Genomic DNA, 27,109 nt, shown 5'->3' on the forward strand with positions numbered 1-27,109 from the left:
TGTTTGGCTCAATTGCATACTATCATGTGAAAGAGTCAAAATTGGATCTGAGAGTAAAGAAAGCTATATTTATGGGGATTACTTCTAGAGTCAAAGGATACCGATTATGGTGTTCAGAGACAAGAAAAATTATATTCAGCAGAGATGTTACCTTTGATGAATCTGCCATAACAGATAAGGTGACAGTTGAAGATGTCAAACAAATTGATGGTGCTTCAAAGCAGGTGGAGTTTGAGGGAAAATTAATTTTCCCAACACAGGGAGAAAACGAGAAAACGATAGAAGATTTTCCCTGGACAAAGGAGAAAGCAATCATATGTGTGGATGCAAACAGAAGTTTGTGGAGATCAATAAAATGGTGAGAGGTAATGTGTCCTTTAGAGATACATCAAAGATTCAAATAGAAAGGATAGGTATGATTCTGATCTCCTGTAAAAATGATGACCATAAGTTAATTCAAGATGTTTATCATGTCCCAAAATTTAAAAGTAATATTTTGAGTTTGGGCCAATTTCTTGAAAAAGAATATGACATCCATAGGAAAAATATGCATATTTGGCTTAGAGATTCAAGTGAAATTCTAATTGCTAAAGTGCATATGGCAAAGAATAGATTATTTTCTCTAAATCTTAAGACAATTGATGCAAATTGTTTGAAGGCTAATATGCAAGATGAATCATGGTGTTGGCACATGTGATTTGGGCACTTGATTTTTGAATCGCTCAAATCAATGGGAGAAAAGAACATGGTGCATGGGATACCATCAATCAACCATCCCAATCAATTATGTGAAGCTTGTCTTCTTGGAAAACATGCAAGGAGGAGTTTTCTAAAGGAGGCCATGTCAAGATTAACCAAACCGCTCCAGAAGTTCACACCGATATGTGTGAGCTAATCAATCCATCTTCCATTGGTAAAAGTAAATACTTTCTGCTCTTCATTGATGACTTTAGTAGAAAGACTTGGGTTTATTTCTTAAGTCAAAAATCTGAAGTTTTTGCTGCTTTTCAAAATTTTAAAGTACTTGTCGAAAAAGAAAGTGGCTATGAAATTAAAGCTTTAAGGTCTGATAGAGGAGGTGAATTCACTTCAAAAGAATTTAATGACTTCTGTCAGTCTCATGGAATTCGTCGCCCTCTAACGGTACCTTATTCACCCCAACAAAATACAATTGCGGAGAGAAAGAATCGAATGATTCTTAATGTGGATAGATGTATGTTGAAAGCTAAAAGTATGCCCAAGGAATTTTGGGCCGAAGTTATTTCTTGTGCAGTTTATTTGAAAAATAGGTCTCTAACAAGAAATGTTAGAGATCAAACTCCTCAAGAAGCATGGAGTAGAAGAAAATCAAGTGTCAAGCACTTGAGAATCTTTGGGAGCATAGCCTATGCTCATGTGCCACAACAAAGGAGAGCGAAGATTGACGATCGAAGTGTCAAGCATGTGTTTGTTGGCTATGATACGAGTTCAAAAGGCTACAAGTTATATAACCCAAGCAGTGTCAAGGTGGTGGTAAGTCACGATATTGAATTTGATGAAGAATTGACATGGAATTAGGAAGCTCGGGAAGAAACTTCATATAATTTTATTCCCTACTTTGGTGATGAAGAACCAGAGACCGTGGAACCTGTGCAGGATACAATTCAACATCCTTCTCCAACAAATGTTGCATCTCCCTCTTCTCAAGAAAGTTCAAATGAACAACCACAAAGGACAAGGAGTATTCAAGAGCTCCATGAGGAAACAGAAGAAGTTACTAATATTCTCTTTGCTGACAATGAACCAATAAACTTTGATGAAGTTGTTACAAACAAAAGGTGGAGACAAGCCATGGAGGAGGAGATCGAGTAAATAGAGAAGACCAATACTTGGGAGTTACCAATTCTTCCCAAGGGTCATCGAGCAATTCGAGTAAAATGGGTATACAAGATAAAAATGAATATTGATGGAGATGTGGAGAGATACAAGGCACGACTTGTGGCTAAAGGCTACAAGAAAAGGCACGACATTGACTATGAAGAAGTCTATGCACCTGTTGCCCGCATGGAGACGATTCATTTGCTGATCTCTTTGGCGGCGCAAATAAAGTGGAAGATCCATCAACTTGATGTCAAGTCAGCCTTCTTGAATGGCTATCTTGAAGAAGAAGTCTATGTTGAACAACCATTGGGATTCGTGGTAAATAAACCACGAAGATAAAGTGCTGAAGTTGAACAAAGCTTTATATGGATTGAAGCAAACCCCATGAGCATGGAATAGTTGCATCGACAAGTATTTTCAAGACAATGGGTTTACTCGTTGTCTCCATGAATATGCTCTTTATCTTAAAGTTCATACTAGTGGAGATATATTGCTTGTTTGTCTTTATGCTGATGATCTTATTTTTACGGGTAATAACCCAAGTTTGTTTGAAGCTTTTAAGAAAGATATGTCCCGTGAGTACGAGATGATAGACGTAGGGCGCATGTCATACTACCTGGGCCTAGAAGTGAAGCAGATGGATGATGGAATTTGTATCTCTCAAGAAATCTATACAAAAGAGATATTGAAGAAGTTCAACATGCTTGATTGCAACCCCGTGAACACACCAATGGAGAGTGGGACAAAGTTGTCCAAGTTTGACGAAGGAGAAAAAGTGGATCCCATATTTTTCAAAAGTCTTGTGGGAAGTTTAATGTACTTGGCTTGTACCAGGCCAGATATACTCTTTGTAGTTGGAGTAGTAAGCCGCTTCATGGAAGCTCCTACCTCCACTCATTTGAAAGTCACTAGAAGAATTCTTCGTTACCTAAAAGGTACGATCGACTTTGGGTTATTTTATTCTTCTTCTAATAATTTTAACCTTATGGGATATTGTGATAGTGATTATGCGAGAGATATTGATGATAGAAAAAGCACAACTGGTTATGTGTTTTTCTTGGGTGATTGTGTTATTTCCTGGAGTTCAAAGAAATAATCAATTGTTACTCTCTCGATTTTTGAAGCTGAATATGTAGCAGCAACATCTTGTACTTATCATGCTATTTGGCTGAGAAGATTATTAAAGGAGCTCAATTTACTATAAATTAAAGCTATAAAGATTTGTATTGACAACAAATCCGCACAGGCACTTGCGAAGAAGTCAGTGTATCATGATCGGAGCAAGCATATGTTGGTAATTTGTGTTCAAATTCAGAAAATCATGTAAAGTAAAAGAGAAACAGAAATATATAAGAAGAACAAAATTAAATCTGAGCCCACTGAATTCACAGTGTATACTTAAGGAATTTAATTCCCTCACTGTTGCCCAAGGTATACGGATTAATTCCTCCCAGGATAGAACGAAATAACTATTCTGATATAGCGGCACTTCAAATCACAGAACTTCAGCGAACTTAACAAACGGAGCAAATCACACTTGACACTTATGTTTATTTATAAAATAATGCAACAATGTAGGAAAGAGGGAAGAAGATTTCAGATTTTCCATCTCTAAAAATGAGGCCAAGCCTCTAAATTTATAGACAAAGGAAGGGTGATATGGAGAAGTGCAATCCAAAAGGTGCCTCTTCCATTTTCCATTCACACCCTTTAAAGAAAAATCGCAACAATCTCCCACATGAATGGGGAATGGACATATGTGAAAAAACATGCATGAAAATACTATATGATTCGCAAGTAAGGATTAAACACATCTGGATAAGTAGGTTTCCCTTTGAACTTTCCGTAGTGAACTTATGTCGGATATACTCGGTCAATCGGTAGATTTGATTCTTTGAACCGTCGAACTTTGGTGTATACCTAGACAACCATAAGTCACACAATCAACCCTTAACCGTCTTTGGTTCTCATTGTTGTGTTCGTTTCAGCCATGAACACCGTCTGATTTCATAAGTGCATATATAGATAATTAGCCTTATAGAACTCTCCTTGAAGTGGCTAACACTTCACACTTACATAGGTGATTCCTAAACGTGTTATCCCGTAGATACACTATTTAATATACCCCGTATCAAAATTAAAAACCATTAAAAACCTTAATGCTTTATCCTTGATACTGAACATTGTCTCATCACGAGAATGAACAAATTTTTTTTTTATTTAACAATGTTGAACCGTCATTAATGACTTTGTTTGAGCTCCTTGAACCTAGATCTTGGGATCTCCAGTATTCTAGGTAGATTTACCGCCACAATGACTTGTCCTTGGCCATAGTCTCATTCCCCTCGATGATCTTTCAACTATCTCTCTAGTTAGGCCTTTTATAAATGGATCCGACACATTATCGTTTGACTTCACATAGTCAATTATGAAAATTTTCCTAGAGAGTAGTTGCCTAATGTTTTTATATCTTCGCCATTTTTTGACAAGATTTTTCGTTATTCATAATGCTCCCAACCCTTCCTATTGCCGCTTGACCATCGCAATGTATGCATATAGGTGCCAATATTTTGGGCTAAGATGGAATTTCTTCAAGAAAAGTTAGAAGCCATTCAACTTCTTCACCGGCCTTGTCTAAGGCTATAAACTCAGCCTCCAGTGTAGAGCGGTCAATGCATATTTGTTTGGACGATTTCCAAGATATCGCTCTTCCACCGACTGTTTAGAATCGGTTGAACCGGTGATCTAATTTGCATCACTATACCCCTCTATTATCGCGGGATACTTATTGTAGTGCAAAGCATAATTTGGAGTATATTTCAAATACTTCAAAATTCGTTTTATTGTCATGAAAGTTCAATGCAAACTTTCTTATGTCGCAGACTAATACGTCTCGACCTTCGATTGCATATCACATTATTGACTACACTTAATATAGTAATAGTGTATTATAATAACAGCTGGAATGATTGGCATCAGTTGTAGCCACAACCTTTTAATATATAACTCATTTCGCAATCATTCCGTCATTTTCAAGCTTTTGTATGCTATTTTTTCTCTTTGGTTTATTTGAGGAGGAGCTAACAAAGGAAAAGATATTTTTTGGGATTTGTTCCTCAAACTTAAGAGGAGAAGTATGATAATTTTACAGAATTAATTATAGGAGTAAGAATGGAGTTTCGACTGGCATGAAAATGGGTGTAATTTAAAAAGGAGAGTAAGTTTTTATACTTTTCTTTTTGTATTTGCTGAAATTTTGTTGAATAAAATGATATGCTGAATAGGGTGAAAATAAAAAGGAAAATATAAGAATAGATAACTAAGAAAAACAGAGATGAAACAAAAAGGGAAAAGAAGATGAATGTGTGGCCGATTGTCCATTTTCTTCTGCTTTCCTTTGTTTTAAAAGTAAAAAAGTATAAGAAATTTTATACTATCTTTTGTGGGAAGAGGATCAAATATATAGAGCTTAATTCAAACACCAATACTTGCTAATTAATTTTTGTTCGAGTCCAAAGGTAAATCTTTAAAATTTGAGATTACTGAGTTTTGAACCAAATCTGATACTGACGTAATACCATATATATATATATATATATATGGATGAGCATATGAAAAGGAGCAATTGCTAAAGGAGTAAAGCAAATATGACGAAGCAAAAAGTTAATAAAATTATGCTTGGTGCATGATGTTTTTTTTTCCTTCTAATTTCTTTTAACAGAGTCAAATTGAATGATCAATTTATTCAGCCAAGATTCGAGGAGAGATACTTTAAATTTTACTTGAGCTATCAGCAACAGGACAGAAGAGACACACAAGACCTGTTCTATAGCAAATTGCTTCCAGTTTCGGATGCTTGCACCAAAAGCATCTGATCGACCGGAATGCAGGTGCATTCCAGGCAAACTATTTCAACCTTGCATTTGATGTGCATATACACATTGTTTTCGGTTCTATACATATTTTATATTTTGATAAACTCTTTCCTGAATTGGATATGCTGAGAACTCTTTCGTGTTACCTTTTCCCTGCCTTATTAATCTTGATAAATATTATGTATTCGGTATTGAGGTAAAGAAGATATTTTGGCATTATGGTTGCTATTTGGAAGACGGACATAGAGCTTATTTATATTACATTCTTGGGTGTCTGATACTGTAGCTTTGTAATAATACATGTATGATGTTTGTATAAGGTTACATAACACTCTAGAGCGACAACAAATTGTTGCAAATGTGAGGGACCGGCAAAATGAGGAAGAGTCCTACAAAAAGGTTGCAGAAGATTATGAAGGGTTTTCATATAGTGTGACAAGGAACGAAGGTCTTGTAGCTTTTGTCCAAACAATACTCATATATTACCATTTGAAGCAAACTCAATAGTACTAAAGTGAAAAATATTGTGTGAAAAGCTTGTAAGCATCACATAGTCTAAGCAAATCTATATCATTCTTTTTTTTTCATAAGTGAATGCACATCGTTATTTATTTAACACTCAACAAAATATGCAATATTCATGATTTCTATTTATAGTAATCATTAATTTTAACGGCAAAGTGGGGAATTAATTATTTCTGTTGCTCTGAAAATGCATAACCTCCAATTGGTCACTTATATTAGAAAGAAGTTCACATATCATATCATGTTACAGACCTATATAAAGTACTAAGGTATCATCTATGGTTATACATGATATTTCAATACCTTCCTCAGTTGACCATGGTACCAGAGTTTTCATGAAGTTAGATGATAAACTTAATTAGCTCTTAATTTCAAATTTTCTGTTTTATCTTTTTGCTGAACTTTATTTCTTCTATCTCGACTATACTTACAAAAAGATTATTTATAAATTCAATGATGTTTTTATCGACCGCGCGAAGCGCGTGCAAATTAACTAGTGTACTCTCTAAAGTTTAAATTTTAGCATTTCTTTCATTTGTCAAAATATAGAAGCTTATGCGAATGATGATTGTGGATGTATTTATGTATTCTTCAAATGCCAACTTCTTTGATGTGGCACCGTTATTATTCGCTTGTTTAATCATCATTTTGGTGATTTTGTAGCTTGTCAGTTTGTAAGTAAATTTTCTTAATTTTTCATTTTTGATTATTAGTTTCTTTCATCTTTAATGGTTATAATGTTTTCGCATGCCAGCCTTTTGACATTCTTCATTACACTCTATAAAAATGTGGTTCATGCTTTAGGCAGAAACGGTACCATTCTACTCAGTTAGGCTTCTGATCTATTATTGCCTTCAATTAGCTTAGACAGATTTGATTGGTTACGATTAATACTTGTGTGTCTATTGTTATTACTCTTTTTTTTATTTGAGTCCAATAAGTCATGAATATTCTTTCTATGTTCGTTATAATTTGTTTATCATATTATTTTTAAAGGCATCAATTTAATTATTTTCTTAGCAAAGTGAACTAAAGTAACTCATTCTTTTGGAACTAATTTTATCAATATTAGAAAAAATTATGGGATGAGTTAGATAATATAAATCTATAATTTGGATTCAACTGATAATCTTTTATGGTAGTTCTAAATATTTTATTCATAAATTTTATCACTTTTTGTGTTTTATTCAATATGAAATTTTATTAAAAAGTTCTGAGATTCATATTCAATTTCTCATCAAAAAGTTAATTTGTGTCAATATATCATTCTCTAATCTATAATAGTATTAGAATTTTCATGAAGTACGATCAAACTACTGAACTACCAACATCTGAGATGCGATCATCATGTTATAATATTTGATACTATTATATTTACCCAATTCAATTTCTCCTATCACATTTATGAATGAAAGGACCCGTAGTTTTGAATCTGACAAAGTTAGGTGTACGTGCAATTATCATTTATATATATATTTGAATGAAATTTACCGATTTCAATATTTATTATGTATCTCTATCACAATTAACTACTAATTTTATGCAAGTATAGCATTAAATTGACCATGTTGTACTAGCCATCATAAGGAAGACATATGTTGATAGAATTTATGTACAACTTCTACAAAATACTACTTTCATTCGACAACAACTTATTGATATGTATGCAACTATAAAAAGAGGAGGCTACCGTTTTATTAAACACAAGGAACAAACTTGAAGACGTGAAGTACTTACAACCACTATATTATTTTACAATATTTGTATTGATTAGCATAGGATACACGTACAATGCACGTTCAAGCAGTGGCGGATCTATGTACAAATTTTATGTGTTTTAGCACCCATTGAACTCCACATAAATTGTGTATTGTTATATAAAAAAATATAAGAAAACTAATATAAGATGCTAGCAAGTACCCAGGAACCAAAAAGACTAATGAGTGTTGTGGTGTTGCGGTTGAAGTAAAGGTGTATTTGAAACTAGAGGCGTGGGTTCGATTCCTACTTGATTTGCGACTAGAAGTCATTTTTTGATAACCATAGTTTTCTTATTATTTTTTTTCTCTGTTGCATTCGAATAATTGCACTTTTTTCTCTGTTGCATTCGAATAATTGCGACCTTAAAATCCCGGATCCGTTACTATGTTCAAGAACTAGTTAATTAATAACTAGCATGTATTTTCTATCAACAAGAGTACAAATTCTTACCCCGTGTCCTAACTCATCTCCACATCATAGAACCACATATATAGTGGCAAAGCGGTGTCTTTCTCACTTCAACAACCCCCCCCCCCCCCCCCCAAAACCCAACACCACAAGATAACCTTATACATAAAAGAAACTAAAATGCAACACTGTTAAGGCTAGGTGTAGAAGAAGACGCAGTCGTGATTTAATTATTGAATTCCGAATGATGTTATTATACTTAATTCGAGTAGAAAATCTACAAATAATTTTTAGGGATAAGGCAAAGTTCATTTTTCTTATGCATGGTAATTCCAGGCTTAACATCCGTGTCAATGTCCTCTTTTTTCATCCCACAAGGTAACTCCCAATCAAATGCATAAAGAAGATTTGATAATGCAAGTTCCATGGATGCAACTCCAAGTGCTATCCCTGGGCATCCTCTTCTTCCAGCTCCAAATGGAATATAATCAAAGTCATGGCCCTTAAAATCAATATTGCTATTCAAGAATCTTTCAGCTATAAATTGTTCTGAATTTTCCCATATTTCAGGATCCCTTAGTATAGCCCATGAATTAACATGAATTATGGTTCCCGGCTGAATTTCATACTGTTCTAGTGTGGATTTTTCCATTGATTCTCTTGGCAGTAGGACTGGAACTGGTGGGTACAATCTAAAAGACTCCTTTATCACTGCTTTGAAATAGGGAAGATTTTGGATATCATCTTCAGTCACAATCGAGGGAACCCAGCGTGAAAGGATAAGTGTAAATACTCAAGTACCCTTCCACGTGGGTAGTGATCGCTTTCTCCGGTATCGATATCATAACCTCTTTGTTTTCCCAACCACAATCTTTCTTCACCAAATTAATAAGGCTTTGGGGTATCGAGCATATATATATCGATACCGGCTCACATTGACCAGAAATCGATGAGGGTTTCTCGACCTTAAATTCGGAATTGATAACACATCCCCAGGGAATGAGTTCTTCGAGGTGTGGCTCCACCACCGGTTTCTCACTGGTCGGCCGAGAGGAGGAAGCATCCTCTTTCTGAGGAACGGTTTTAGATATCTTGGCCATCTAAATTTTCAAGAACAAAGAATATTGGAAATTGATATATTTTGGTGTTTGGTGAAGAACAAGTAAAGAAATTTTTAAAACCTGAAAGTAGAGAATTTTGGAGAAGGCGAAGAACTGTGAAGGTTGGAATGAAAATATTTGAAGGTAAAGGTTTGAAATGATGAAGAAGGGGGCTATTTATAGATTTCACAGTGACGATTCAAAATTGATAATGGCCGACCATCGACTGACGCGCATTTAATGCCTTGGTAACTGGACCGACGAGATATTTGTCACATACGTCACAATCGGGCTCGACGCAGACGTAAGTGTGTATCTAGTCAGAGGTTGACAAATCATATCGTTTCTCGCCACATTCTTTTCGAGAAATAAGGGGACTATCTGTATATGGTCAAAACCGAGTTTACCCTTCGTGTGTTTAATCAAGATTAGAACATGATGGACCGAAGGTCATTATTATAAGCTGTGATGTGAAGTTGTGTTGTCGAGCTCGAGATCAAGAGACCAACCGATGTCAGGCTCGAGTCAATATCAAGCTCGAGACCCAGAGACCGACTGATGCCGAACTGGAGTCAATATCAAGCTCGAGACCAAGAGAACAACCGATACCGAGCTCGATTTAATATCAAGGATCGAGCGTAAAGAAACCGACCAATACCGAGATTAGCCGAGACCGAGATCGAGCCCAGATAGAGGTCGAGCGACTAGAGACCGATCAAGACCGAGATCAGCCGAGATCGAGATCGATCCTAGATAGAGGTCGAGCGAATAGAGGCCAATCACGATCGAGAGCAGCCGAGTTCTGGCTCGAGCCAAGGGACAAAAGAGCCGTTATGGCCGCATTTGGGGAGCGAATCTCGGCGAAAATCAATAAAAAGCCAATTAATTAATCTATCATGGGATCCCCACTATGTATTTTGAATTATATTCAAAGTAGGATTCCTCTACTATATTAAGAGTGGCTATCATTTGTAAAAGGGGACTCGATTTATTCATTCACAGATTCATTTCATACATTCATACACTCTCACGTTCATGGATTACTGAGATCTACACATATATAGCAAATATTATCTTTTTTGGGCTTTGGATATTGATTAATCTTGTTCATTTATCAATCTTTCTCTACTTAAATTGGGTTTGTATTCATTCCTTTTTACAGTCAATATATTCGATATATCTCTACTTATTTTTTCGATTTGTACCAAGTTATACTACGTGTCCTTAGAACTACGTATAAATTCAACTCTATCCGTTTTTCGGGTAAACAAAATTCTTAACCCTTGTCCTAACTCATCTCCACATCATAGAACCACATATATAGTGGCAAAGCGGTTTCTTTTTTGGAACGACCAACTCCTCCCCCCCCCCCCCAAAACCCAACACCACAAGATAACCTTATACATAAAAGAAACTAAAATGCAACACTGTTAAGGCTAGGTGTAGAAGAAGACGCAGTCGTGATTTAATTATTGAATTCAGAATGATGTTATTATACTTAATTCGAGTAGAAAATCTACAAATAATTTTTAGGGATAAGGCAAAGTTCATTTTTCTTATGCATGGTAATTCCAGGCTTAACATCCGTGTCAATGTCCTCTTTTTTCATCCCACAAGGTAACTCCCAATCAAATGCATAAAGAAGATTTGATAATGCAAGTTCCATGGATGCAACTCCAAGTGCTATCCCTGGGCATCCTCTTCTTCCAGCTCCAAATGGAATATAATCAAAGTCATGGCCCTTAAAATCAATATTGCTATTCAAGAATCTTTCAGCTATAAATTGTTCTGAATTTTCCCATATTTCAGGATCCCTTAGTATAGCCCATGAATTAACATGAATTATGGTTCCCGGCTGAATTTCATACTGTTCTAGTGTGGATTTTTCCATTGATTCTCTTGGCAGTAGGACTGGAACTGGTGGGTACAATCTAAAAGACTCCTTTATCACTGCTTTGAAATAGGGAAGATTTTGGATATCATCTTCAGTCACAATATTGCTTTTCTTTCCAACTGATTTTCTGATTTCTTCTTGGACTTTCTTCATAGCTTTTGGATTCTTCATGAGGGCTGTCATTGTCCATACTACTGCAGCTGCGCTAGTGTCTGATCCTGCTAGTAACACATTCTACAAAGAAATTGACAGGGAAAGAAAATAAAAGTTGTCAATTAATGAGGAAGCCTCAAGGAAATACAGACCACATTTAATTTGTGCTACCGTAAGTTATTCATGTCACTCTATTTAAGCTAATCTCAATGCAATTTTATATTATATAAAACAAAAGTTTCATAAGAATAACAAATGACAAGGAAAAAGTGTCTTTAGCAATAAAAATTCTCTATATTTTCTACTAGCATGGCATCATATCAATCTCCAACAAAATCAAAAGACTCTAACAATCATTACACCTAATTAAAGTAAACGTACTAACATCAGCGTGACCGGTTAATTTTAGTGAATCCTCACAATATATACGTATATATATAGGTAGGTTTAAGACATAGGAAATTACCATGACAAGTGCTTTTATATCCTCCAAAGTGAGATCAATTGGTGTTGATTTCTCTTTCTTCAATTGGAGCAGAATATCAAGAATATCTCCTTCCATGGATTTTGGCCTATTGGGATTAAGATGCTGCTCAATGAGTTCTTTATAAAACTCATCCAAATCATTGAAAATCTTCTCAAGTCGAGCTGTAACTCCAGTAAGTTTATCAATCCAGCTTAAAGAAGGGAAAAAATCAGACACAAAGAAACTAGCCATCATTGCTCCAGATTCTTCTAAAAGAAAATTGAATCTCTTCCTTTCAAAGTATCATATTGATGCAAATTTCCAATGAATGGAAGCCCTATAGGACCTGGTAGCAGATTAGTTTTTCCACCCTTTTTGGCTTTAAGAAGAAGGAAAATAAGAATGATAGGAAAGGCTGCAAAGATTAGAAAGAGTATCATTTTGTTAATTTTTCCCTCAACCTCTGCAAACCACTGATCTTTTTCTTTGATTCTTTTCAATTACAACAAGAATCTCTAAAACATATTAAGGTTATACGGATCTTGATGTAACTGATATCCGACTGACATATAGGCCATGACGGTGACGTAGAAAAATCATAGGCTCATAATTAAATCTTGAGAATGACCATTTTCCCCTAGCAATCAATACTTTGCAGGTTTTCAAGATATTTGTCTCGTCAGCATACTAACTATAGCGTAATGAATAAATATCTTGTAGGGAGCGCATGTGATTCTCAATTATTGGTAAATTCTAATTTTGATATTTGTCATATGTTATTAAGTACAGTTTGTGGGACCATCTAATAAAAAGAAAGAAAGAAAATGATGACAACAAGTTGCAATAATGACGTGGGCGGCTGAAAAAAAAAGTTTGACAACTTACGAAGTAAATTGCATATGCAAGCATTTTGATTGGCTGAAAGATTTGGCAAGTTTTGCTATAAATAGCAGGCTTCGTTCTTCATTTTATACACATCTAAAACAAGAGAGAAATATTAGAGCTCTGAGAGTAAAATAGTCTGTGAGAAAATAGAGTGGAGTAATATAGTGGTGAGATATTTAAAATAAAGAGTGTTATTTCTTTTGAGTCGTAGTAGTCTTTTGACACTACAAAGTTGTAATATTATAGTAGTATTATATTACTCCTCTCGGGTATTGTATTTTACCCCGTTAACAGATTTGGTGTCATTATTACTCTCTTGTGTTATTATTATTTATTGTGGATATTATTCCTGGGCGAGATATTTTTTTTTCCAACAATGTGGTATCAGAGCCATGGCGAATAATGATCTGCTGTCTTTTCAGTACCATCGTCTCACAAAAGATAATTATGAGAAATGTTGTCTACGTATGAAAGCCATTTTTGGCTCTCAAGATGTGGGGAAAATCGTAGACAAAGGGTATGCAAAACCCGATAATGAGGAAGCTCTGCTCAAAATGAAAAAGATGTCTTGACAAAGACAAGAAAGAAGGATCAACAAGCCCCCACGCTCATCCACCAATATTTGGATGATACCCTGCTTGAGAATGTGACATATGCTACCACCTCAAAGGAAGCGTGGGAGATTTTACAAAATTCTCTCCAAGGAAGTTGACAAGGTGAGGAAGGTAAAACTTCAAACTCTAAGGGCTGATTTTGAAGTTTTAAATATGAAAGAATCTGAATACATTTCGGATTATTGTTCAAAAGTGAAGGCTGTTGTAAATCAATTGAGAAGATACGGGGAGGACATAGAAGATGTCTGTGTGGTAGAAAAGATCTTTCGCACTTTAACACCTAAATTCGATTTTGTAGTGTGTGTTATTGAAGAGACTAAAGATTTAGACTCTATGATGGTTGAGAAATTGGAGGGTTCTTTATAGGCCCACGAAGAAAAGATCAAAAGGAGACAAAAAGTGTCATTGGAGCAATTTCTTAAAACTTAGGCATCCTTTAAGGATTATGGAGGTGAAAACAGCTATCGAGGGAATGGACGAGGACGAGGCCGTGACAGTCATGGAAGAGGAAGAAGTAATGGTAACAACTTCAACAATGAAGTTAAAATCCACCAAACATTCAGAGGTCGTGGTCGTGGACAAAGAGGAGGAAGAGCACGTGGCTATTGCCAAGAAAATAATGGACAAAGGTATGACAAATCAAAAATTGAGTGTTATAATTATCATAAATTTGGCCATTGCTCTTGGGAATGTCATAGTAATGTTGAAGAGAAAGCTAACCTTGTTGACGACAAGAAAGAAGAAGATGAGTCAACATTGTTGTTGGCACTCAAAGACGAAGATAGGGATTATTGTAGCTCGTGGTATTTGGACAATGGAGCAAGCAATCATATGTGGATGCAAAGAAAAATTTGTGGAGATCAATAAAACGGTGAGAGGTAATGTGTCATTTGGAGATACATCAAAGATTCAAATAGAATGGATATATACGATTCTGATCTGCTATAAAAATGGTGACCATAAGTTAATTCAAGATGTTTATTATGTCCCAAAATTAAAAAGTAATATTTTGAGTTTGGGCCAATTTCTTGAAAAGGAATATGACATCCACATAAAAAATATGCATCTTTGGCTTAGAGATTCAAATGAAATTCTAATTGCTAAAGTGCATATGGCAAATAATAGATTATTTTCCCTGAATCTTAAGACAATTGATGCAAAGTGTTTGAAAGCTAATATGCAAGATGAATCATGGTGTTGGCACATGCGATTTAGACAGTTGAATTTTGAAGCGCTCAAATTAATGGTAGAAAAGAACATGGTGTATTGGATACCATCAATCAATCATCCCAATCAGTTGTGTGAAGCTTATCTTCTTGGAAAACATGTAAGGAGGATTTTTCCAAAGGAGGCCATGTCAAGATCAACCAAACCGCTCCAGCTTGTTCACACCGATGTGTGTGGGCTAATCAATCCACCTTCCTTTGGTAAAAGTAAATACTTTCTGCTCTTCATTGATGACTTTAGTAGAAAGACTTGGGTTTATTTCTTAAACCAAAAATCTGAAGTTTTTGTTGCTTTTAAAAATTTTAAAATACTTGTGAAAAAAGAAAGTAGCTATAAAATTAAAGCTTTAAGGTCTGATAGAGAAGGCGAATTCACTTCAAAAGAATTTAATGACTTATGTCAGTCTCATGAAATTCGTCGCCCTTTAACGGTACCTTATTCACCCCAACAAAATGGAGTTGCAGAGAGAAAGAATCGAACGATTCTTAATATGGATAGATGTATGTTGAAAGCTAAAAGTATGCCTAAGGAATTTTGGGCCGAAGCTATTTCTTGTGCAGTTTATTTGAACAACAAGTCTCCAACAAGAAATGTTAGAGATCAAACTCCTCAAAAAGCATGGAGTGGAAGAAAATCAAGTGTCAAGCACTTGAGAATATTTGGGAGCATAGCCTATGCTCATGTGCCACAACCAGGGAGAGCAAAGCTTGACGATCGAAGTTTCAAGCACGTATTTGTTGGCTATGATACGAGTTCAAAAGGTTACAAGTTATACAACCCAAGCAGCGACAAACTGGTAGTAAGTCGCAATGTTGAATTTGATGAAGAATTGACATGGAATTGGGAAGCTCGGGAAGAAACTTCATATAATTTTCTTCCATACTTTGGTGATGAAGAAGAACCAGAGAACGTAGAACCTATGCAGGATACAACTCCACCTCTTTCTCCAACAAATGTTGCATCTTCCTCTCCTCAAGAAAGTTCAAATGAACAGCCGCAAAGGACAAGGAGTATTCAAGAGCTCTATGAGGACACAAAAGAAGTTACTAATTTTGATTTTTTATATTGTCTCTTTGCTGACAATGAACCAATGAACTTTGATAAAGTTGTTACAAACAAAAGGTGGAGACAAGCCATGGAGGAGGAGATCGAGTTAATAAAGAAGAACAACACTTGGGAGTTACCAATTCTTCCCAAGGGTCATTGAGCAATTGGAGTAAAATGGATATACAAGACAAAAAATAATGTTGATGAGATGTGGAGAGATACAAGGCACGACTTGTGGCTAAAGGCTACAAGCAAAGATACAACATTGACTATGAAGAAGTCTATGCACCTGTTGCCCGCATGGAGATGATTCATTTGCTGATCTCTTTGGCAGCGCAAATGAAGTGAAAAATCCATCAACTTGATGTCAAGTTAGCCTTCTTGAATGGCTATCCTGAAGAAGAAGTCTATGTTGAACAACCATTGGGCTTCCTGGTAAAAAACCATGAAGATAAAGTGCTGAAGTTGAACAAAGCTTTATATGGATTGAAGCAAGCCCCACGAGTATGGAATAGTTACATCGACAAGTATTTTCAAGACAATGGGTTTACTCGTTGTCTCCATGAATATGCTCTTTATCTTAAAGTTCATACTAATGAAGATATATTGATTGTTTGTCTTTATGGTGATGATCTTATTTTCACGGGTAATAACCCAAGTTTGTTTGAAGCTTTTAAGAAACATATGTCCCGTGAGTTCGAGATGACAGACGTAGGGCTCATGTCATACTACCTGGGCCTAGAAGTGAAGCAGATGGATGATGGAATTTTTATCTCTCAAGAAAGCTATACAAAAGAGATATTGAAGAAGTTCAACATGCTCGATTGCAACCCCGTGAACACACCAATTGAGAGTGGGACAAAGTTGTCCAAGTTTGACGAAGGAGAAAAAGTGGATCCCATATTTTTCAAAAGTCTTGTGGGAAGTTTGAGGTACTTGACTTTTACCAGGCCAGATATACTCTTTGTAGTTGGAGTAGTAAACCGCTTCATGGAAGCTCCTACCTCCACTCATTTGAAAGTCACCAGAAGAATTCTTCGTTACCTAAAAGGTACGCTCGACTTTAAGCTATTTTATTCATTTTCTAATAATTTTAACCTTATGGGATATTGTGATAGTGATTATGCGGGAGATATTGATGATAGAAAAAACACAACTAAGTTTTGTGTTTTTCTTGGGTGATTGTGTTATTTCCTGGAGTTCAAAGAAATAATCAATTGTTACTCTCTCAACTTGTGAAGCTGAATATGTAGCAGCAACATCTTATACCTATCATGCTATTTGGCTGAGAAGATTGTTGAAGGAGCTCAATTTACCACAAATTGAAGCTATAGAGATTTGTATTGACAACAAATCCGCACAGGCACTTGCAAAGAATCCAGTGTATCATGATCGAAGCAAGCATATAGATACAAGGTATCACTTCATCAGAAATTCATTAGAGAATGCATTGTCAAGAAGGAAGTCGAGCTCAAGTATGTGAAATCTCATGATCAAGTTGCGGATACTTTTACCAAGCCTCTCAAATTTGAAGATTTTTAGAGGTTTAGATCAAGACTTGAAATGATGAGGAAAAATCAAAATTAAGGGGGAGATTTGCGGGACCCATCTAATAAAAAATAAATATAAATAAAGAAAGAAAATGATGACAACAAGTTGCAATAATGAAGTGGCGGCTGAAAAAAATGTTTGACACCTTGCAAAGCAAATTGCATATGCAAGCATTTTGATTGGCTGAAAATTTGGCAAGTTTTGCTATAAATAGCAGGCTTCGTTCTTCATTTTATACACACCAAAAACAAGAGAGAAATATTAGAGCTCTCAGAATGATCCACAGACTATGATTAATATTATGGTGAGATATTTAAAATAAAGAGTGTTATTTTTTTGAGTCGTAGTAGTCTTTTGACACTATAAAGTTGTAATATTATAGTGATATTATATTACTCCTCTCGGGTATTGTATTTTACCCCGTTAAAAGATTTGATGTCATTGTTACTCTCTTGTGTTATTATTATTTATCGTGGATATTATTCCTGGGCGAGATATTATTTTTTCCCAACACAGTTAACTTTCAATCAACTGATAAGTTTTTTAGTCATTTTATACAGAAAAAATGTTTTATTTAAAATATTTCTAGAACTATCTTTTTTCGTATAAATGTGGAGTAACATGTAAAACTCCGTAATATTTTTTAACTAACTTGGACTAATTTAATAGCTCAGTGATTTATGAATGGTGTGTAACTAAGATGTTTGAAAATCAGTTGAGGGTAATGATACATTTGGGACGCATTAACAGATGTTATGGAACTTGGTAGGGATATTAGGATGGCTTGAAAATGTTATTGACTCGGGCTCTACATTTTTTGTTTGGCAAAAAAAAAATTCTTACTACCTAGTAAACTATGTATAGGTTAAATTGTTAAACAAAAGAAAAGAAACTAGGAACTGGGCTACATGCTCTAATTACAAGGGTAACCAAATTGACCCCTCTAACCTCCTAACTATAGCATCACAGTATATCCAAGAAAGACTAGCCTAAGGATAGATTGAGCTCCTCTACCTTCTTAGCTAATCTAGGTATCATAGATCCTCTACAGAAGATGTCCTGTATTACCAGCCATGTAATCTGCTCAGCCAGCCTTTGTTTACTCTGAAATATCCTCAAATTCCTCTCTTGCCATATGTACTAAACACTTTCAGTAATAGTCATCTTATAAATCTCTGCTCTGGCACTTCTGTCTCTACCATAAGTTTCTGTCAATGCCAGTTCATTGGCGCTACATTTTCTTATGTTACTCCATATTTTGCTAAGAATCTCAGGTAAGAACCGGAATAGTTAGATGAGTTGTTTCTAGTTTCTACTCCAGTTGGTTAGTCCATAGAAGCAACAAAAGTTTACATAGGCTGCACAGTTTCGATTCAGGACCATAATACTACGGCCGACCTCATAGAACTAGAAATGATATATTTGATGTAACTATGGGAATGGATTAGTTGTCATCTTGTCATGCCTCCTCAGAATGTCGTGCCAAAATAGTCAGATCTCATTTTTCTAATGAAGAAGTCTGAGAGGGGAAGAGTTGTACAGCTTTGGTTGTGGCCTGTGGATATGTTTATTTCTTACCTAAGGCCAAGAAAATGATGAATAAAGGGTGTCTAGCCTATCTTGCCCATGTCATTAACATGATACTTCTACAATCTTGATGTACAAGAAAATCCATATATAGAACCTTTTCAAATATTAATTAGTAATTCATTGTACAATTATGGAGATTTCTTCGGTATACATAGAATTGGCATGGATACTAGCATTAGATATTATTTCAAAAGTTATCAACCATCTATACCCCAAAACAGGTCCGAGGCCATGGCCAATTATTGGCAGTTGAAACCTTATTAGTTCACTACCACATGAGTCTTTTCGCCTTCTTTCAAAAAAATATGGGAGATTTAGTGCTCCTAAAGTTCGGTCCCAAGCCTGCTCTGATAGCATTATTCCCCATTAAATGGCCAAAGCAATTTGAAAACACATAATGCCGTCTTTGCTTCTCGCCCGACATTAGCTGCTGGTAGGTACACTAGCTTTAACAACTCAGAAGATCTACCTATCTGAGACACTTAATCCAAACGGCTTGGTTCATTCGAGTACATTCGTGTTGAGAAAAGGTGAAGTTTGACTTCTCTGACTTTTTGTTCTATCAGGAAAAGCCAATTTTTCTCAAGGACCATTTACCTCAATTCACTCTCTGCATTATCAGTAGGATGGTTATGAGTGGTAAGTACTATAGTGATGAGTCAAAATCTAATGATTCAATAGTTACACCTGAAAATTTGTGATGGATGCTAGCTGAATGGTTTGTCCTCGATGGGTTGGTTAATTTGGAGATCGTATACCTTTGCTAAATTGGCTTGACTTGCAAGGGTAGTACATACGAATGAGGATTTTGAAGATAAACCTGGTAAAATTTCACAATTATGTGCTTGAAGATCACAAGGCTAAAGCAGAGGAGAATTCTGTTTAAAAGGATAAGGTTAATGTGTTGTTGCAACTAGCCGATGACCCTGATCTTAAAGTTAAGCTCACAATCAATCGCGTAAAGGGATTAATCCGTGTAAATTTTCCACTTTTCTTGTTTCTTTTAGATTAATTGTCTGTATGGTGCGACAATCAGAGTCCAAAAAGATTGACCCTTTTTTAGCGGTTCTACCAACAATTATATGGAGTACATTACATGAATATTTAGAGTAATTTGGTATCTTCTCTAAAAAAGAAAAACAGCATATTTATAGGGTGGATCCCAGTTTTATTTTCTCAATTTTAGCATAAACTTTCTATCAAAGCTTATAATGTTGCGGAAGCCGAATATATAGAGAGTGATTAAATCACAACTATTATATTTAAAGGTAGCTAATAAATAGTAAATGAGACAATAATAAAATGAACACCAGAAATTAACGAGGTTCGGCAAAATTTGATTTTTGCCTAGTCTTCGGACACAATCAACTCAAATTTATTTCACTCCAAAAATACAAGTGAAATACTACAAAAGAGAAAGAAGATTCAAATGCCTTAGGAGATAAGAAGGCAAGTGAGAGATGATTTCAAATGAACAAAACCCTTGATAGTTATAGAAGGGAAATGGCCTTAATAATGTCATGCATGACATCATATTAAGTGTGAACAAGCAATGTAAATGCATGAAAAATGCATCTACCAACAATGTTGACTCAGATATATTTAGTAAACTGTTGAATTTTTGATTTGTCATACCTTTGTCCATTATTTTCTTGGCAGTAGCCACGTGCTCTTCCTCCTCTTTGTCCACGACCACGACCTCTGAATGTTTGGTGGATTTTAACTTCATTGTTGAAGTTGTTACCATTACTTCTTCCTCTTCCATGACTGTCACGGCCTCGTCCTCGTCCATTCCCTCGATAGCTGTTTTCACCTCCATAATCCTTAAAGGATGCCTAAGTTTTAAGAAATTGCTCCAATGACACTTTTTGTCTCCTTTTGATCTTTTCTTCGTGGGCCTGTAAAGAACCCTCCAATTGCTCCACCATCATAGAGTCTAAATCTTTAGTCTCTTCAATAGCACATACTACAAAATCGAATTTTGGTGTTAAAGTGCGAAAGATCTTTTCTACCACACGGACATCTTCTATGTCCTCCCCGTATCTTCTCAATTGATTTACAACAGCCTTCACTTTTGAACAATAATCCGAAATGCATTCGGATTTTTTCATATTTAAAACTTCAAAATCAGCCCTTAGAGTTTGAAGTTTTACCTTCCTCACCTTGTCAACTCCTTGGAGAGAATTTTTTAAAATCTCCCACGCTTCCTTTGAGGTGGTAGCATATGTCACATTCTCAAGCATGGTATCATCCAAATATTGGTGGATGAGCGTGAGGGCTTATTGATCCTTCTTTCTTGTCTTTATCAAGACATCTTTTTTATTTTGAACAGAGCTTCCTCATTATCGGGTTTTGGATACCCTTTGTCTACGATTTCCCACACATCTTGAGAGCCAAAATGGCTTTCATACGTAGACAACATTTCTCATAATTATCTTTTGTGAGACGATGGTACTGAAAAGACAACAGATCATTATTCGCCATGGCTCTGATACCACGTTGTTGGGAAAAACAAATATCTCGCCCAGGAATAATATCCACAATAAATAATAATAACACAAGAGAGTAATAATGACACCAAATCTGTTAACGGGGTAAAATAGAATACCCGAGAGGAGTAATATAATACTACTATAATATTACAATTTTGTAGTGTCAAAAGACTACTACGACTCAAAAAAAATAACATTCTTTATTTTAAATATCTCACCACAATATTACTCCACTCTATTTTCTCACAGACTATTTTACTCTCAGAGCTCTAATATTTCTCTCTTGTTTTAGATGTGTATAAAATGAAGAGCGAACCTACTGTTTATTGCAAAATTTGTCAAACTTCCGGCCAATCAAAATGATTGCACATGCAATTTGCTTTGTAAGTTGTCAAACTTTTTTTCCAGCCGCCCACGTCATTATTACAACTTGTTGTCATCATTTTCTTTCTTTCTTTTTATTAGATGGTCCCACAAACTGTACTTAATAACATATGACAAATATCAAAATTAGAATTTACCAATAATTGAGAATCACATGCGCTCCCTACAAGATATTTATTCATTACGCTATCGTTAGTATGCTGACGAGACAAATATCTTGAAAACCTGCAAAGTATTGATTGCTAGGGGAAAATGGTCATTCTCAAGATTTAATTTTGAGCCTATGATTTTTCTACGTCACCGTCATGGCCTATATGTCAGTCGGATATCAGTTACATCAAGATCCGTATAACCTTAATATGTTTTAGAGATTCTTGTTGTAATTGAAAAGAATCAAAGAAAAAGATCAGTGGTTTGCAGAGGTTGAGGGAAAAATTAACAAAATGATACTCTTTCTAATCTTTGCAGCCTTTCCTATCATTCTTATTTTCCTTCTTCTTAAAGCCAAAAAGGGTGGAAAAACTAATCTGCTACCAGGTCCTATAGGGCTTCCATTCATTGGAAATTTGCATCAATATGATACTTTGAAAGGAAGAGATTCAATTTTCTTTTAGAAGAATCTGGAGCAATGATGGCTAGTTTCTTTGTGTCTGATTTTTTCCCTTCTTTAAGCTGGATTGATAAACTTACTGGAGTTACAGCTCGACTTGAGAAGATTTTCAATGATTTGGATGAGTTTTATAAAGAACTCATTGAGCAGCATCTTAATCCCAATAGGCCAAAATCCATGGAAGGAGATATTCTTGATATTCTGCTCCAATTGAAGAAAGAGAAATCAACACCAATTGATCTCACTTTGGAGGATATAAAAGCACTTGTCATGGTAATTTCCTATGTCTTAAACCTACCTATATATATACGTATATATTGTGAGGATTCACTAAAATTAACCGGTCACGCTGATGTTAGTACGTTTACTTTAATTAGGTGTAATGATTGTTAGAGTCTTTTGATTTTGTTGGAGATTGATATGATGCCATGCTAGTAGAAAATATAGAGAATTTTTATTGCTAAAGACACTTTTTCCTTGTCATTTGTTATTCTTATGAAACTTTTGTTTTATATAATATAAAATTGCATTGAGATTAGCTTAAATAGAGTGACATGAATAACTTACGGTAGCACAAATTAAATGTGGTCTGTATTTCCTTGAGGCTTCCTCATTAATTGACAACTTTTATTTTCTTTCCCTGTCAATTTCTTTGTAGAATGTGTTACTAGCAGGATCAGACACTAGCGCAGCTGCAGTAGTATGGACAATGACAGCCCTCATGAAGAATCCAAAAGCTATGAAGAAAGTCCAAGAAGAAATCAGAAAATCAGTTGGAAAGAAAAGCAATATTGTGACTGAAGATGATATCCAAAATCTTCCCTATTTCAAAGCAGTGATAAAGGAGTCTTTTAGATTGTACCCACCAGTTCCAGTCCTACTGCCAAGAGAATCAATGGAAAAATCCACACTAGAACAGTATGAAATTCAGCCGGGAACCATAATTCATGTTAATTCATGGGCTATACTAAGGGATCCTGAAATATGGGAAAATTCAGAACAATTTATAGCTGAAAGATTCTTGAATAGCAATATTGATTTTAAGGGCCATGACTTTGATTATATTCCATTTGGAGCTGGAAGAAGAGGATGCCCAGGGATAGCACTTGGAGTTGCATCCATGGAACTTGCATTATCAAATCTTCTTTATGCATTTGATTGGGAGTTACCTTGTGGGATGAAAAAAGAGGACATTGACACGGATGTTAAGCCTGGAATTACCATGCATAAGAAAAATGAACTTTGCCTTATCCCTAAAAATTATTTGTAGATTTTCTACTCGAATTAAGTATAATAACATCATTCTGAATTCAATAATTAAATCACGACTGCGTCTTCTTCTACACCTAGCCTTAACAGTGTTGCATTTTAGTTTCTTTTATGTATAAGGTTATCTTGTGGTGTTGGGTTTTGGGGGGGGGGGGGGGGAGGAGTTGGTCGTTCCTAAAAAGAAACCGCTTTGCCACTATATATGTGGTTCTATGATGTGGAGATGAGTTAGGACAAGGGTTAAGAATTTTGTTTACCCGAAAAACGGATAGAGTTGAATTTATACGTAGTTCTAAGGACACGTAGTATAACTTGGTACAAATCGAAAAAATAAGTAGAGATATATCGAATATATTGACTGTAAAAAGGAATGAATACAAACCCAATTTAAGTAGAGAAAGATTGATAAATGAACAAGATTAATCAATATCCAAAGCCCAAAAAAGATAATATTTGCTATATATGTGTAGATCTCAGTAATCCATGAACGTGAGAGTGTATGAATGTATGAAATGAATCTGTGAATGAATAAATCGAGTCCCCTTTTACAAATGATAGCCACTCTTAATATAGTAGAGGAATCCTACTTTGAATATAATTCAAAATACATAGTGGGGATCCCATGATAGATTAATTAATTGGCTTTTTATTGATTTTCGCCGAGATTCGCTCCCCAAATGCGGCCATAACGGCTCTTTTGTCCCTTGGCTCGAGCCAGAACTCGGCTGCTCTCGATCGTGATTGGCCTCTATTCGCTCGACCTCTATCTAGGATCGATCTCGATCTCGGCTGATCTCGGTCTTGATCGGTCTCTAGTCGCTCGACCTCTATCTGGGCTCGATCTCGGTCTCGGCTAATCTCGGTATTGGTCGGTTTCTTTACGCTCGATCCTTGATATTAAATCGAGCTCGGTATCGGTTGTTCTCTTGGTCTCGAGCTTGATATTGACTCCAGTTCGGCATCAGTCGGTCTCTGGGTCTCGAGCTTGATATTGACTCGAGCCTGACATCGGTTGGTCTCTTGATCTCGAGCTCGACAACACAACTTCACATCACAGCTTATAATAATGACCTTCGGTCCATCATGTTCTAATCTTGATTAAACACACGAAGGGTAAACTCGGTTTTGACCATATACAGATAGTCCCCTTATTTCTCGAAAAGAATGTGGCGAGAAACGATATGATTTGTCAACCTCTGACTAGATACACACTTACGTCTGCGTCGAGCCCGATTGTGACGTATGTGACAAATATCTCGTCGGTCCAGTTACCAAGGCATTAAATGCGCGTCAGTCGATGGTCGGCCATTATCAATTTTGAATCGTCACTGTGAAATCTATAAATAGCCCCCTTCTTCATCATTTCAAACCTTTACCTTCAAATATTTTCATTCCAACCTTCACAGTTCTTCGCCTTCTCCAAAATTCTCTACTTTCAGGTTTTAAAAATTTCTTTACTTGTTCTTCACCAAACACCAAAATATATCAATTTCCAATATTCTTTGTTCTTGAAAATTTAGATGGCCAAGATATCTAAAACCGTTCCTCAGAAAGAGGATGCTTCCTCCTCTCGGCCGACCAGTGAGAAACCGGTGGTGGAGCCACACCTCGAAGAACTCATTCCCTGGGGATGTGTTATCAATTCCGAATTTAAGGTCGAGAAACCCTCATCGATTTCTGGTCAATGTGAGCCGGTATCGATATATATATGCTCGATACCCCAAAGCCTTATTAATTTGGTGAAGAAAGATTGTGGTTGGGAAAACAAAGAGGTTATGATATCGATACCGGAGAAAGCGATCACTACCCACGTGGAAGGGTACTTGAGTATTTACACTTATCCTTTCACGCTGGGTCCCCTCGATCCGGTCATCATCGACTTCTGCAAGAAGTACCAATTGACCCTCGGCCAAATACACCCTTATTTCTGGAGGATTGTAATATTGCTCTGTTTCTTTGTGAGCAAAATCGACGGGCTTCCCTTTACCCTCGACCATCTCGTATGATTATATAGTCCTCTTCTTTACCGAGGTGGGCTGATAAAGCTTCAATGACGGGCCACCAAGGCGTTCACCTCGAGCATAGATGAAGACAAAGATCGGGTTTGGATGAGCCAGTTCGTTCGCGTGAAGACCTCGGACCTAATTCCGGCAGAGAGTATGCCATTTCCCGAGAAATGGAATATGAACCGTAAGTGTGATTCCATTTTTAGTTTTTGTTGTTTTTACTTCTTCATCTTTTCTTATCAGTGTTTTTTTTGACACAGTCGTTGCTTGGATGCCGGGTGCCGTTCCCCATCTCGAGAACTGGGTCAGGAGCCTAGTTTCGACATCAACATATGCCGAGCGCGTATGGCATGATTTGTCGAAGGGCCGGTGGGAGGCTCGTACTCATGGTAAACCTTCCTCTTGGCATACCGATTTGCTTATTGTTCAAGTATTTTTTCAGGCATAAGTTTTACTCACTTTTCTTTCTTTGTAGGTCTTGGAAAAGATTCAATTATGAGACCCCCCTCAGGTGATAAAGAAGTTTTACCGCCTATCTTAAAACCAGAGAAGGTGATTAAGATAAAAAGGGCCTCGGACTCCGAGGGTGAAAAACCCAAAAAGAGAGCGGCTAGTAAACCTAAGGTGAACATAATCCCTTTGACTATGGAGTCGGTCCTGAGTTTAAGGGATGAAGAAGAAGAAGAAGAAGAAAATGATTCCGGGCTGTTGGACCGTGCACGAGCTAGCACCGATGCTCAGAATACTTCAGTATCGGTGAGAGTTGATACTGCTCCGACCAGGCTTGATGAGGTCGAGGAGGGGAGTTCGACCCAAGTTCCAGAGCCGAGGGAGACCGAGGATGTTTTACCTCGGGGCAAAGAGACCGTCGAAGAATCTGCAGATGCCGGTGTACAAACTGAGCTTGAGGCTCCCCAAGACGGAGGTGGCACCCAAAAAGACCTACTCGGGGCAATAGAGATCGGGGATTCCCCCTCTTTCCCTATATTTTCCTAGTCGATGATACGTGACTTGTCACGGGGAGGGAGCCCATTGAGAGGAGGACCCTTTCTGTGGTTATTTCATCGGCCCGAGTAACTTGGAGGCTCCGAAGAAGAGCTCAAGCAAGGTGGGTGCGCCTTGCCTTTTCAACGAAGCCCAACAGGCCTTGAATCGGGTAAGTTCATACTTTCTTTTCCAATTTTCATACTTGTGTTTTTCTTTCCTTGTATAATCTCTTCTTTTTATTTTTTTAGGCTTCTGTGCTTCATCACGAGGCATTTTTCCAATCCCGATGGGAGCTGAACCGTTACGAAGCCGAAGTTCGAAGGCTTACTGAGGAGAGAGATGCCTTAAAGCTTCTCAGTGAGCAGAGAGAAGGAAAAGTAAAAGGACTTCGGGCTGAGCTAGAAG

General features: G+C 36.4%; 3 protein-coding genes across 3 annotated transcripts; 1 reads left to right on the plus strand and 2 right to left on the minus strand.

Moving 5' to 3' along the window:
* Nucleotides 1-8,706: 8,706 nt before the first annotated feature.
* On the minus strand, nt 8,707-9,081 carry LOC142180049 (cytochrome P450 71A1-like). The gene has a single exon (XM_075250968.1). The coding sequence runs from the start codon at nt 9,079-9,081 to the stop codon at nt 8,707-8,709; it is 375 nt and encodes a 124-aa protein (XP_075107069.1).
* Nucleotides 9,082-10,993: 1,912 nt separating this feature from the next.
* On the minus strand, nt 10,994-12,529 carry LOC107781086 (5-OH-xanthotoxin synthase). The gene is made up of 2 exons (XM_016601721.2): nt 12,043-12,529; nt 10,994-11,657 (listed from the first exon to the last, which is right to left on the minus strand). The coding sequence occupies exons 1-2, from the start codon at nt 12,295-12,297 to the stop codon at nt 11,046-11,048; spliced, it is 867 nt and encodes a 288-aa protein (XP_016457207.1). The 5' UTR covers nt 12,298-12,529; the 3' UTR covers nt 10,994-11,045.
* A 9,699-nt stretch (nt 12,530-22,228) lies between these two features.
* LOC142180346 (5-OH-xanthotoxin synthase-like) lies at nt 22,229-23,764 on the plus strand. The gene is made up of 2 exons (XM_075252233.1): nt 22,229-22,715; nt 23,101-23,764. Exons 1-2 carry the CDS (start codon nt 22,461-22,463, stop codon nt 23,710-23,712), a joined length of 867 nt encoding a protein of 288 aa, XP_075108334.1. The 5' UTR covers nt 22,229-22,460; the 3' UTR covers nt 23,713-23,764.
* The last annotated feature ends 3,345 nt before the right edge of the window (nt 23,765-27,109 follow it).

The sequence above is a fragment of the Nicotiana tabacum genome, chromosome 4, assembly GCF_000715075.1.
Source record: "Nicotiana tabacum cultivar K326 chromosome 4, ASM71507v2, whole genome shotgun sequence".
In the NCBI taxonomy this organism is placed as follows: Eukaryota; Viridiplantae; Streptophyta; class Magnoliopsida; order Solanales; family Solanaceae; genus Nicotiana; species Nicotiana tabacum.